General features: G+C 55.7%; 1 protein-coding gene across 2 annotated transcripts; it reads right to left on the bottom strand.

Annotated features, from left to right (window-relative positions):
* Nucleotides 1-5,878: 5,878 nt before the first annotated feature.
* On the bottom strand, nt 5,879-9,686 carry NMRK2 (nicotinamide riboside kinase 2). 2 transcript variants are annotated; one of them, XM_004688889.2, is made up of 7 exons: nt 9,642-9,686; nt 7,957-8,047; nt 7,465-7,513; nt 7,230-7,386; nt 6,764-6,835; nt 6,379-6,485; nt 5,879-6,146 (listed from the first exon to the last, which is right to left on the bottom strand). In XM_004688889.2, the coding sequence occupies exons 1-7, from the start codon at nt 9,665-9,667 to the stop codon at nt 6,061-6,063; spliced, it is 588 nt and encodes a 195-aa protein (XP_004688946.1). In that variant the 5' UTR covers nt 9,668-9,686; the 3' UTR covers nt 5,879-6,060. The 2 variants fall into 2 exon arrangements, with proteins under 2 accessions (XP_004688946.1, XP_012584960.1); XM_012729506.1 differs by having other exon boundaries at nt 7,465-7,549; nt 9,642-9,667.
* Nucleotides 9,687-13,218: the final 3,532 nt, after the last annotated feature.

Genomic DNA, 13,218 nt, shown 5'->3' on the forward strand with positions numbered 1-13,218 from the left:
TGGCAAATGCTTGGGGTGGCGCGGGGATCTGAGTGTGGGGGTGGTTTCGGGAGATGGGCCTGGCCTGCCGCCGGGCCCCGGCTCTGTCGCAGCAGGTTTCAGTCTCCTCCCAGGGCGGAGGGGACATCTGAGAAGGGCACAAGGCCTGGGCTCTCGCGTGACCTGGTGGGCCACCGGGGGCTCAGCTCTCCTGTCCCTCTTCTGGCAGCGGGCTGGGGTGGGGTAAGGTCTTCCCCGGCAGGGGGTTTCAGCTTGGTTTCTTAGTTGGGGGAGCTGAGGAGGAGCCAGATCTCCTCTGGGGGTCCTCTGGGACCCCGTCCTCTCTGCTCCCTGCAAACCTGACCATACCTCTAAGCAGCCGCACAGGTAGGCGGGGTCATTCCTCCTCCCTTCATGGGGTGGCTGCCCTGTCAGCTGGGGCTCCTCAGGGGTCAAGGACGGGGGGCTGGAGCCTGATGGAGCCCTGTGGGCAGAGGATGACTTGGCCCTGAGGAGTGAGCCACGGGATGGTCAGGCGGGCGGGGCGTGTGTCCGGGTGTGAGCCCAGGCCGGGCTGCCCGCTGGGTCCAAGGCCTTCTCTTTGTGGTGTCCCCTGCCAGGCACCCCCAGGGCACAGGGCAGGGTTTGAGCCCATTTGCTGCCCGTGGGGCAGGCCCGTTCCCTGACACTGGGGCTAGGTGATCTCCGTGGGGGCCCATCCTGGCACTACGGGGTGCCTAACAGCGTCTCTGATGCCTCCTACTTAGTGCTGGGAGCACCCCACAGTGACAACCACTGCAAGATATCCGCAGGTGTCTCCTGAGGAGAAGGATCATTCCTTCCTGACGTTGAGAACTGATCTTGGCCTTGAATGTTTGAAGGGCGGGTGCACGTGGGTGGGTGACCCGGGAGGATTTTAGGTGACCTTTGGGTCAGCCTTCTTAGCTTTAGTAGTGACGTGGTTTATTCTAATGCGTATCAGAAAATTCCAGTCTTCCCATCAACACCACTTTAAAATTTCCCCTTCAAAAAATTTCAGTGAAAACTAAAATGAGGAAGACCTGTAGAGATGACACAGCACAAGTGGCCATAGGGGCGCCCGGCCTCGGCCTCCCTCGTGAGGACAGGAGGCCAACGCTCCCTTGGAGGGGTCCCAGAGGCGCTGGGCCCTGGGCCCGGGCTCCTGAGCTGGTGGGGGGCACTGGGAGCCGAGGGGGCTCCTCCCAGGGACAGGGAAAGCCAGAGCTGCCTGAGCTGTGCCGCACAGGACAGAAGACGCAGTGGCCCCAGGTTACCCTCACTGGGGTCCCCGTCTTTGCCTTTTGCGATCCACCCGGCTGGGGACTCTGCTTCCTCGAGGCTCAGTTTCCTTCCGTGCAAAAAGCCGTAAGTTGTACCGTGTCTAGGCCGGGTGGAAAGGGCTCCAGCCCACCCCTGGTTACAAAGCCAGCAGCCGCAAGAGTGCCAGGCTCGCCAGGCTCACAGGTGAGGAAGGTGAGGCTGCAGGTGGCGTGTCACCGTGTGAGGACGGCTCAGCAGGAAGTGGCGGCCACAGCTGGGTTCTGGCGCTGCCTGCTCAGCTCTGGGCAGCCCGCTTTTGGGGTGTCTCCTCCTAGAGCCCGGAGAGTCCCCCTGGCACTGACGGGACCTAGACCCACGTCGTGTGTGGTGGAAGTGGGAGGGGGTACATTGCTGAGTCCTGGGGTCTGTCCAGGAGGGCAGGGGCTGCGGGTCAGGCTTGGGTGAGTGTGGCTCATCACCAAACCGAGGACCGTCTGGCCTTGAGAAAGGCTGGGCCCCTGTTCTCTGGCTCCAGAAGCAACGAGACACCCCTTCCTGGTATGTGGATGGGAAGATGAAAGCCAGATGGCTGTGGGTGGGTGACCTAGCCATGCTTCTTGGCCTAGAGACAGTGGTGGCATTGGACAGACTTGAGTTCAAGTCTCAGCTCTGCTGAGTGGCATCAGGCAAGTCTATGTGTCTCTGAGCCCAAGAGACACGGGCCTTAAGCTGACTTCTCAAGGTGTTGGGCCGAATGAGGGTGACCAAGTGTCCTGGTTGCTTGGGGTGGGGCTCCCACGAGTAGGAACTTTCAGTGCTGAAGTTCTGGGAAAGTTCTGGGCACACTGGGGTGAGTTGTTCATGTTTTAACACTGTTCTCATTCTTCTGTCCCTTAACTGTGGTAAAACCCACATCATGTGAGACTTAGCACCTTCACCGTTTCTAAGTGCACAGCCCAGGGGTACAAAGCACACTCGCAATGCAGTGCAACCATCACCCTCCAGCTCGAGCACGTCCTCCTCTTCCCCAACTGGAGCTCTGCCCCCATTAAACACTAACTCCCTCCCCTCTCCCAGGCCCTGGCAGCCCCCCCAACTCCTGTCTCTGTGCTGTGATTCCTCTGGGGCCCTTCTGTGAGTGGGTTAGTGAGTGTCCTTTTGTGTCTGACTTATTTCACAGAACGTCAGTCCTCAAGATCCATCCATGTTGTAGCTGAGTCAGAACGCCCGGCCTTTTTGAAGGCTGAATAGTATTCCACAGCGCACGCCTGTATGTCTGCATGTACATGTACATACACGCGTATAATCACGTGTCTCTCAATGAGGGAGATGCGTTCTGAGAAAGGCATCCTTAGGTGATTTTGTCATTCCACAATGTCACAGTAGGACGTCCAACGTAGGCGGCCAGCTGCTGCACACCCAGGCCCAAATGGTGTGGCCTGTGGCGACCCCGCCGGCGAGCGGTCCATCATTGGCCAGGACGCCCCTGACGATCGTGCGCGTGCCTCGGGTGTCTGTCCAGTCACCTGCTGGTGGAATGGGTCTTGGGTTGCCTGTACTTTAGCTACTGGGCAGCGCGTGACTATGAAATGGGTGTGCAAATATGCCCCAAGCCCTGGTTTCCGTTCTGTGGGGTATGTGCCCTGAAGTGGCACTGCGGGTTAGATGGCAATTCCACGTTTACCTTTTGAAAGAACCTCTGTGCTGCCTTCCACGGGAAGTAAACGCCTGCACTGTCAGCCAAACAGAGCGCAGCCACCCGTCCCCCTTCTCGCCAGCCAGGCCTAGGGTTCCCTCTGCCCACGTCCCCACCAATACTTGCTACGTGCCGCTTTCTTGAGCTGTTCACCGGCAGCTGCCGCTCTGTGACGACCCAGGCTGGTGGCCCGCGGCGCTCCGTGTCCCTGTTCCATCCTGGACTATTTTGGGCCGTGACCATAGATCAGCCTCACTGCTCCGTGCCGGAGGCAAAGGGCAAGGCTTGGCAGGCCCTGCAGGCGCTTCCTCTGGCTCTGCGCCAGCCCTCACCTGTCCTCCAGGAGGGCCACGGGGCGTCCCCCTCACCCCCCCTGCGGTGTCTCCCCACCACGGCGCCATGGGTGCCACCTGTCAGGGAAGCAGAGAGGACGCGGCTCAGCTTTGCAGACCACGAGCCTCTGCGGCCCCGGAGCACCCCTAGACCACGCGTGTCCCCATGGGGTGGCTGGGAGCCAGTAGAACCACGGAAACGCGAATTTCACATAATTTGCTTGTGTCGCAGAATTGAATCCTGTTCCTTCCCACTCTGTTCACATTTATGAAGCCACTCTTAGCTCGAGGGCCGTACAGACCCCTGCAGGGGCCCGGCTGGCCCAGGGGTCGTGGTGGGCTAATCCACTCAGTAAACACACAGCGCAGGCTTGTTGAATGGACGAAGCTTTTGTGTCCTGAGAAAACACGCACCCACTTACCAGCTTGGTGCAATGCCCTTGACCGCAGCGGCCTAGCACGGAACCTACCAGTGCAGGATGGTTCCAGCTGTCGGTCGCTGTGGGTTTTTTTTACATCATCTTTCATTTTTGATGTCTGCAGTTAATAACACGTACAGCATCTGCAGCGCTTAAGACAATGCTGACGGAGGTTCTGATGCGCCAGTCATCTTGGATGACTTTGGGGGGGCATGTCTCCTCTATGCTTTGGGGAGGCCTTCTCTCTAGCTTGCATTAAGATAGCCCAGAACACACACAGCGTGCAAACTGCAGAAGCTCCCGGCTGGTGTTGCCAGGTTTCTGGTTAATAGCAGCCGACGAATAGTAACATCTTGGAGAGTGAAAAGTTATAGGTCTGAGTGAGAGCCCGTAGCCCTGGCCCGAGGTGAGTCGGCTGCCATGAGATATGAATGAGTAGATGGGTCATCACACAGTTTCTGTTCAAGTTGCCAATGTCCAAAATACTGAATAAAATAGAAGTCACATTGGGTGTTTTTTTTTCTTATCAAGTCCTAAGATCTTTTTAGGTGGTTTTATTGAGATCTATTTACCCGTTTGATGTCCCCCCCCCCTTGTTTTTTACTCTATTCACAGTGTTGTGCGACCATCATCGCCTCAGACAGTTCTAGACTAATCTGCCCCCCGAATAAAGAAATCTTGCCTCCACCGGCGGTCACCCCCACCGCTCCCCTCCCCCCCACCGTCCCTGTGGATTTGTGGGGCTGCTAGCTCACGAGACTTCTCTTCCTGACTTGCTCACAGCAGCCTCGGCTCCGTGTCCTGTCCGGCCCCCCGTGCCCACGGGCCTGCCCCCAGGTACTGGGAGCCTCCTCTTCTATGGAGAGTCCTGCTGAATTAAGGCCCCCCTTCACCATCCCACTGACTGGAGCACGTCTTTAATCTCTCAGTCCTGCTCTGAGGAGCTGGGCATCATGAGCATTGGGGGGGGGGGAATTATAATTCATGCCAGTGTCTTTTTTATTTGAAGAGAGAAGATTTCACAGACTCAGTTACACAAGCTCACAGGTTCCTGAGCTGTGAGAGACCCAGAACTTGCATCAGGTTCTCAAGCCTATCACCTGGGGGGTCTTTTAACCTTCCTTCTGTGGTATCCTTCTTAGAGGACAAGTTCCCAGGCCTGATCTAGTCCTCTCCCCTCTTCTCTCTCTCTCTCTCTTTTTTTGTTTAATAATAGTTTATTTTTACATCATTTCGTACATTTTTTTTCATCTCAATTGTCATCCCCGTGGGTTTCCTATCACCAAGTCACCCTTGTGCCATCACTCTTCTCTTTTTATTGGGGAGAAATTCACATAAACCAACTGATTCTAAGGGAGCAATTCGGTGACATTTCACATACTCACAGTGTTGTGCAGTCTTCACCTCTATCAATCTCAAAAATGTTTTCATCACTCAAGGAGGAAATCCTGTTCCCATTAGCCGTCACTCCCTGTCCCTTGGCAACCCTGAATCTATTTCCTGTCTCTCAGGCTGTGCCTGTTCTGGACATTCACACCAGTAGGTCACCTTCTGTGACCTTGTGTGTCTGGCTTCTCTCCCTGAGTATCACATGTTCCAGGTCCTTCCCTGTGGTAGCGAGCGCAGAGCTGCTCCTTTTCACGAGTGAATAATATTCCACTGTTTGGGTAGACCACATTTTGTTTATCTAGTCATTCACTGATGGATATTTGGGTGGTTTCCACCTTTTAATCATTACAAACAGTGCTGTTGTGAACAACATATGCGGGTTTTTGTTTGAACAACCACTCTCAATTCTTTTGGGTCCACCCCAGGAGTGGAATTGCTGGGCCATATGGTAAATTGTTCTTTCTTTCCTTCTCCCAGACCCCCATCGTTTCACTGGCTTTATCCAAATCTGTTTTTTTTTTTTTTTTTCCAAATCTGTTTTAACTGCAGCTTTTCCCTGCCTTTTTGGATGGAGAGGAGCCGGTGGCTGCAATTCCATGGCTGGCCATAGGGCGTCACCCTCAGGTCAGGCACCACCCCATCCTTCCACCTCCCTGCACTTCAGTTAGGGGACAGGCCGGAACTTCTCTGTGATTCAAACAACAGGCAGGACCACAGTTGTTAAAAAAAATAGGACTAGATTTAATACCTAAACCTCTGTGAGGTCACAAAGGCATCTTGGGCTGGATCCCAGAGTGCCAAGACTGTGAGCTGTGAGTGGGGCTCACTTGCATATGTACAGATTTCCCAAAGGGAAACGATCTGGCCGGGAAGCCACAGACCTGGCATTCTTGCAGCTGGGTTTGTGCATGGTTCTTCTGTGGATTCCTGCAACTGGGGCTGGGCCTTTGTGCCCCAGTCACACCTAGGAGTGATTCAGGAGCAAGTTCTGAATGTCTTCCAGGACTTGGTAGAAGAGCTCCTCGCGGGACTTGGTGCCATCCAGGTACACTGCAAGAGAGAGGCCATGGCTGGGGCACAGGAGAACGGAGCTGTGGCCGGGAGACAGATGGGAAGCACAAAGGTAGATGGCAGACCAGGAGGCAGTGGTCTGCATTGTTGAGCTGCTTCAACAGAGAAGCCTCCAGGGCCAAAAGCAAGAGGGGCTGGAGGTGAGACTTGAGGAGGGACTGACGAGCTTCCCAAATGGGAGGGGCCAGGTGTGGCTCGTTCAGGGGCTTACCCACTTCCACATTGTTGGCCTCCATCTCCTGCTTATACTTCTGGTACATGGGCCACACGTGGCCATCGAAGATGCCAGGGGGGTCGGGGACTTTATAGCTTCTAGTACTAGGGGGGAGAAGACAGGAATGAGTGACACCACGTTGCCCAAAGATGGCACGCTTGGCAGAGACTGCGGAGGTAGGTGAGGTCAGGGATCACGGAGAAGGGGGGCCCCAGCTGAGGTGTGGCTGTCCCGACTCCCAGCGTTCCGTGGACCTGGAAGATGCCGGCGCTGGACTGCGGGCTTCTGGAACAGTCCCGCCAGCTGCCTGCCTGCTGCTCGTGGGCCTGCAGCCGCTCCCCCCTGGAGGCCAGACAGGCCTCGGGCAGGCCGAGCCTCACACCTTCTCCTCCACTTGCTCTCTTCGTATGGCACGGTCAGGAAGTACCGTCGGCTGTACAAGTCCAGGAGGGGCCTGGTTGGGGCGGGACACACAGTCAGCCCCCACAGAGTCACACCCCACAACACCCCTGGCTTGGGGGTGGTAACTTTCAGGGGTCAGGGAGGGAGCTAGCATTTGCTATCTGACCCGTGCCCCAGCAGCTACCCACAGCAGTCCTAATTCAGACAGCCCAGAGAGTGCAACGGGTAGCCCAAGGTCACACAGCAAGGCTGGCAGTCTGGAGACCTAAGCTCTGCTTGAGAAAGTTGAGGGTCTACACAAACTCAGTTTCCTCAAGAAATGAGCTTACTTGCCCCACGCCCTTGAGCCCACTCCTGCCCTCCACTCCCTGGCCCCTGGTCTCCTTCTCCCGTCTGGGGAAACTGAGGCTCAGCAGTTTCCTGGGGCCAGAAGGTCTGGGCCTCACTTGTAGCTGTAGAGCAGGAAGCCTTCCAAGATGAGGATGTGGGTGTCCGAAGCCTCCGTCTGGACGCCGACCCCGTGGGCGCGGGCGAACTTCTGGGGGTTGCTCCCCCAGGCCTGCACGGTGCTCAGCATGGCTTCCATGTCCAGGGACTCCAGCACTGGGGACGAGAGCCGGGGTCCAAGAGGGCCGGGCAGGGCCCGCCGCGGGAGGGGCGCCGGCCACCGCCTGTCCTTACCGTCCCACTGTTTGAAGCCGTCCTCCCCAACTGCTATTTGGTCTTGGGGCTGAAACAGAGGAGCCCAAGCCCTAGGTTCAGTGCCCTCCTTCCCGCCTCACCCCCACCCTGAGGTGACAGGGTTCCCATGGGCCGCTGGGAACCACTCTCCCTGCTGTGGATGCCCACAGGCTCTGAGGTCCTGGGTGGGTGGGGGCACTCCAGAGACTCATGAGGCCAGGACGGAGGGGCCTTGTATCCCCATCTTGTTACCCTTCACCTTCCACAAAGCACTGCGTTGATGGCAAAGTGGGGGTACAGAGAGGGGTGAAAGGTACTTGGGGTGAGATTCCCACCCCCTCTGGGAGCTCCCTTTCCCTCCTGTCTCAGGTTAGCTCTGGCAGGACGGTGAAGGTCCGAACCCACCCGTGGGCAGTAGGGGTGGGAGGGACTGGACCTGGCTCCTTTCTCAAGGGGCCAACCCCACCCCCAGCTCTGGGTGAGTGGAGCCACCTTGAAAAAATCATCCTGGTGAATCACAGAGCAGTTGGGCAGCGACTTGAGCAGGCTGTTGGTCAGCGTGGTCTTGCCGCCATTGGTGACGCTACGGGGAGAGCAAATCCCTGAAGATGCTGCCAGGGTCCCCCACCCTGAAACAGAGGAGCCTCCCTGCCAACGCGCCCCCCGGACTCGGACTCTGATGTCAAACACCAAACCCTAAAACCACTGAGCAGACGGGGCGTTCTCCGCCACCCCCGCCCCGCCCCTGCTGAGAGTCAGAGGAGCCTTTTGAGCAGAGGGAAGGTTAAACACATGAAATGGAATGAAGACAACAGCGGTTAGCCCCAGTGAGTGAACGGGCGCCCTGCTGTAGTTTACACTCGTTTCACAGTGGTTAGAGACAGGAGCGCCAAGCATGAATCTCAACAAGGCTTAAAAAAAGAAAAGCAAAAATGCTAAAACATGTATGTGTTAAGATGTGGTCTCGCTGCACTATTCAGCCATAAAGGAAGATGAAGTACAGCGCAAAATGGGGAGGATTTGGGGGGGATTAGGTGGAGTAAAGCAAGTTACGGACATTTACAGAGCAGATAACATGCCCCCTTCCATCCCAGGGCTCTGAGCTTGGGAGCGGGAGGGAGACAGGGAAGAAATGACCTCATGAAAAAAGATGTCCCAAGATGGAAAAAGAAAGGGGGGGGGGAATATGATTGGCAAGGTGGCGTGACTGCAGGCCCCCCTGCCTTGAGCAGTGAACATCCTTGGAATTCAGGAAGACCAGGGCGGTGGGTCACCCTGGGGCCAGGGCTCTCGACTCCTGGGCCCAGGGGGTCAGCTAGGGAGCCGGCAGGACTTTTCTGGAAAGGCGTGTTCCTTGACAGGGCTCTCCCTGTCCTATGGCTCCCTGGTGCAAACAGGGGAAATTGCAGCCATTGAAAAGGAGACCTCCCATATGTTGGGGATTAGAGCGCACCTCACATTAATTTGGGCTACTAAAAGACACATCTTGTGTTGGTAGTTCGCCTTAGAATTTGCAGCCCCCTGCCCGCCACAGCGCCGCCCGCCTCCAAATGCGTCGGAAGTTGCTAGAGAGCGCCGGGGGCAGGCCGGACCTGGGCGGCCGCCCGCTGGAGCGGGCCAGCGCTCTGCTCCTTCGAAGTGCCTTCCGGCCGTTTGAAAGGGTTTCCGATCGCTCGTGCGGGCTCGCCTCTCCGAGGAACCCGGAGCCGGCACCCGCGGTCACGTGGGCTGTCTTCCTGGGACCCGCCCCCCACTCCCGCCCGCGTGTGCGCCCAGAGTGGGGACGTCGTTACCCCCACCCCCAAAGGGTGGCGGGTGAGGTCCCCCACTGCCACACCTCCCCGGCCCCTGAGGACCGCCCGGGGTTGGAGCGGCTCCCAGAGCTTTGCATAGTCCCGACCCTGAGTACCACTGGGGAAAACTGATTTCCTGTGGGGACTGGACCGGGGCTCCGCGCCTGCACCCTCTCCCGGGCGGGCAGCCTAGCCCCGGGAGCCGAAATCCTCCAGGCGTTCGGACCTCGGGCGGCGGCGGGGACTCCAGGCGCCCGCAGCCCTCGGTTCACTCCCCGTGCGCCTCCTCCGCACCGGGCGCCCGGGTCCCCCACCCCGTTCCCCCCCATTCCCCCTCGCGCTCCTCTGCGCCTTCCCCGGCGCGGCCGCCTGCCCGGCGCTCACCCTCCGATGCCCACTATGCACTTCATCTCCGCACGGAGGGGCGGCGGGCACCGCGCTCGGTCGGCCGATCCCGGCACCTGGCTGGGCCCGAGCCTGCAGTGCGCCCCGGCGCGCGTCCCGGCTTCATTGAGCAGACCCCGCGCCTTTATAGGCCGCGGGGCGGCGGAGGCCACCCAGGGGCGGCTCAGGTGGCCTGCGGCCTATGGGGAGCAGCCCGCAGGGAGGGGGCGCGGGGGCGCCGCACCTGTTCCCACCGGATGGAAATAGCTCCGCTACGTCGCCGTCGCCGTTTGCCTAAATTAGTCACGGGTCGGCCAGGAGGGGCGGGGTGCGGGTAGATGTCACCCCAGCTGCCTCTCCCCTCCTCTGGCTCTCTCCTCACCCCTTCTCTCTCCCCCCTAACTTCTCCTCCCTCGTCTCCCCACCCCCAGCCAGAGATAACTGGCCCCACCTCTTCTCTCCCTAAAAATATCCCACTCGGCCCTGTCCCCTGCCTTGACCCCAACTTTAAGGCGGCCCCCTCTCTCCCCCCTGCCGCTACCATCGACTCATCAACGCCTGGTCCCAGAGGCTACGAGCTGGGAAAATTTCCCCTTCCAGGGGGTCGCGGCCAAAAGGGGCTTAAGGTCTGCAGCGGTGAATCTCAAAATAGCTTTGCTCTGACGCCTGGGACGGGTCAGATAAACCTCTGCGTGACACGAGGCCCTTCATCCTTCATCAAGTGTTCAGGTGGGTCACTTGATGTACCCTCGGCGGTGGCACAGCTGCCTGGGGGGTGGGGTGGGCATGACCTGTCTTCCCTGCTCTGTACCCCCCGCTGAGGGACCATGACCTTGGCCGAGTCCAGCAGCCACCTGCTGGAGCCCACAATCAGACGGTGAGAGGCCCTCCCACACCCACCCCAAACTTTTGGTTTTCGGGATTGAGGACTCTGACGAGCTTTTGTTTACATGGAGTATGGTCAGCTGTGCGATTTACCTCATAAATTAAAGCCTTACATTGAAGAACATTTATTGACATTAAAAATGGTAACCATCAACCATGACTCTGACGAGCTTTTGTTTACATGGAGTATGGTCAGCTGTGCGATTTACCTCATAAATTAAAGCCTTACATTGAAGAACATTTATTGACATTAAAAATGGTAACCATCAACCATGACATGGTAACATAAATATGTAGTTTATGAAAAATAACAATAGTTTTTAAAATGAAAATTTAGGGAGTGATCTTGACAAAAATCTAATCATTTTGTGGATGGATGGATATTACTAAGAAAGTGAAAAGGCAAACCAGGGGATAAAAGAAAATATTTGCCATTTATCTCATATTAGCCAAGGGTCTGGAAAGGGTTTGATGTTCAGAATACATGAAGAATGTCTATGACTCGACGGCAAAGCATCTACCCTATTACAAAAAGGGCCCACTTTGTTAATAAAATAATAAAAAGTGGGTGAAGAACCTGATTAGACATTTTTCTAAAGACATGGAAAGATAGTATCACTAACCACCAGGGAAATACAAGTGAAAGCCACAAAGAAATATCACCTCATACACAGCTCTGACTGTAACAGGGTGGCTACAGTAAGGAAAATATGTTATAAGTATAAGATAAATAATAAGACAATTACAATTGTTGACGAAGGTGGGGGGAGTGAAATTCCTGTACATTGCTGATGGGAATGTAAAATGGTGCAGCCTCTGTGGAAAACAGTTTGACTATTTCTCAAAAAGTTAAACAGAATTACCATATGATCCAGCAACTCGGTCTCTGGATATCTAGCCAAGAGAAATGAAAACATATTCCTATAGAAACTTGCACACAAATGTTTGTAACTGCATGTTTCAGAGAAGCTGAGAAGTTGAAACAAGCTAATGTCTACCAAAAGATGAAAGAGTAAACAAAAATAAGGTCCATGCCACACTGGAATATTATTCACCCATGAAAAGGAGGACAGCTTTGAGACTCACCACCACACGGGGGGACCTTGAACAAAAAATGCTCAGGGAGAGAAGCCAGACACGCAAGACCACGTGAGAAATGCCCAGAAGAGGCATGGCTCAAGCCACCTGCCCCAGCTACCTAGGGAGGTCGCTAGTCCCAACCACAGGCAGAGAGGGCTCTCTACTGGCCCCCCAGCCCCAAGAGGTTTTATGAAAGGAGACGGGGAGCAAGGGGGAGAAGGAGGATGCTCAGCTCTGACCTATTTTGTTCTTGCCCAGCCTGCTGCTGTCCCGTTTCAGGGTTTTGTCCTGCCCGTCCATGCCGTATTTTGCTTGGAGGCCTCTTTTCTCTGCAGGAATCATCCTTGAAAACTGTTGAAAACAACATGGACACAATATTGTGATTCACAAGAAATATATATTTTGGTCATTCAGATGACCAAAATATTTCTCTCACACTTATTTGGTCTTCATCACAGTTCTGGGCTCACAGCTCCCCCAGAGCCTTGAAATCACCTCAGTGTCCAGAGTGATAAAGGTGTCTTTTATGTTAATGAAGGAAACTCCTGGAAAACACCTGAAGATGCAGGTTGTTACTGGGAAACCAACATGAATAGAGAGCTGATGCAGTACAGGAGAGGTCTGGGGGTGGGGGGGTGGGGTGTGGATAGTGACACAGTCTGCAGGGGTTCCCCAGAGGCAGAGGGTACAGGTGGCCTCAACAGCTTTCCAGGCTGGCCCCCAATTCTCCTCCTGACCCCCCCTTAAGTCCAGCCCCCTCCTGCTCTGGTCCTCTCTGAGCCTCAGTTTTCTCATCTGGCAACATGGCTGGGTCTGTGACCCCTTAGTTCCACCAGGCCCCCAGCAGGCAGGAGGGAAACCCCAGCTCTAGGGCCTGACCTCTGTCCCAGTTTCGGAGTGAGAATTTCCAGGAGCTTCCTGTGGGCACGTGACCTGGGCCAGAGGGACAGTGACAGGCTCACGCAGAGGCCCTGGCCGGGCGCCCTGGAGGCCTTCTGGGTTGACTCACCCGGCACAGAGGCTCCACATGCCGCCTCCCCAGCCCCCAGACAGCACTCAGGGCCAAGGTCATTGAAAAGTGACCATTCCGCCACACGGTGCATGAATCCCTCGATGTAAAGTGGACAACACACAAATCTGTGGACACAGAATTCATGGTGCCGAGGGCTGGGGAAAGGAGACAGGAGGCTAGTAGTGGGTGGAGTTTTCTTTAAAGGTGATGGAATGTTCTGGAATAGGTAGAGGTGGTGGTTGTACAACACTGAATACACCAAATGCCGCTAGTGGTAAATTAGGAGAGAGAGAGACAGAGTGGGGAGCAGTACAGGTGTACTTACTGAAATACACTGCTGAGGGAAGCAGCAGGAGGCATCTGCTGTGCCCTGGCCAGGGACTGAACTCAGGGCACAGGGTGAGGCACTGGGACTTACCCCCTAGGCTACTAGGGAGGTCCAAACACCCAAGTATAACCTTTGATTCCCTAAAACTTAATAGATTGTTGTTTACTTGAAGTTTTTATTAATAATATAGTCGATGAGCATGTATTTGATATATGTTATGTATTATAGATGTGTTATACAATCAGGTAATTTGGAGAAAATATTAAGACATT

Source organism: Condylura cristata, unplaced genomic scaffold (genome assembly GCF_000260355.1).
Source record: "Condylura cristata isolate star-nosed mole 26May11 unplaced genomic scaffold, ConCri1.0 scaffold00025, whole genome shotgun sequence".
Taxonomy (NCBI): domain Eukaryota; kingdom Metazoa; phylum Chordata; class Mammalia; order Eulipotyphla; family Talpidae; genus Condylura; species Condylura cristata.

What these genes read in the sequence shown, in the direction of transcription:
- NMRK2 (XM_012729506.1), bottom strand. Translation starts at nt 9,667, where the DNA reads ATGAAGTGCATAGTGGGCATCGGAGG. An exon ending in CGGCTTCAAACAGTGGGACG is followed by an intron (nt 7,387 to 7,464) that starts GTAAGGACAGGC and finishes TCTCGTCCCCAG; the next exon opens with TGCTGGAGTCCCTGGACATG. An exon ending in GAGAGCAAGTGGAGGAGAAG is followed by an intron (nt 6,486 to 6,763) that starts GTGTGAGGCTCG and finishes TCTCCCCCCTAG; the next exon opens with TACTAGAAGCTATAAAGTCC.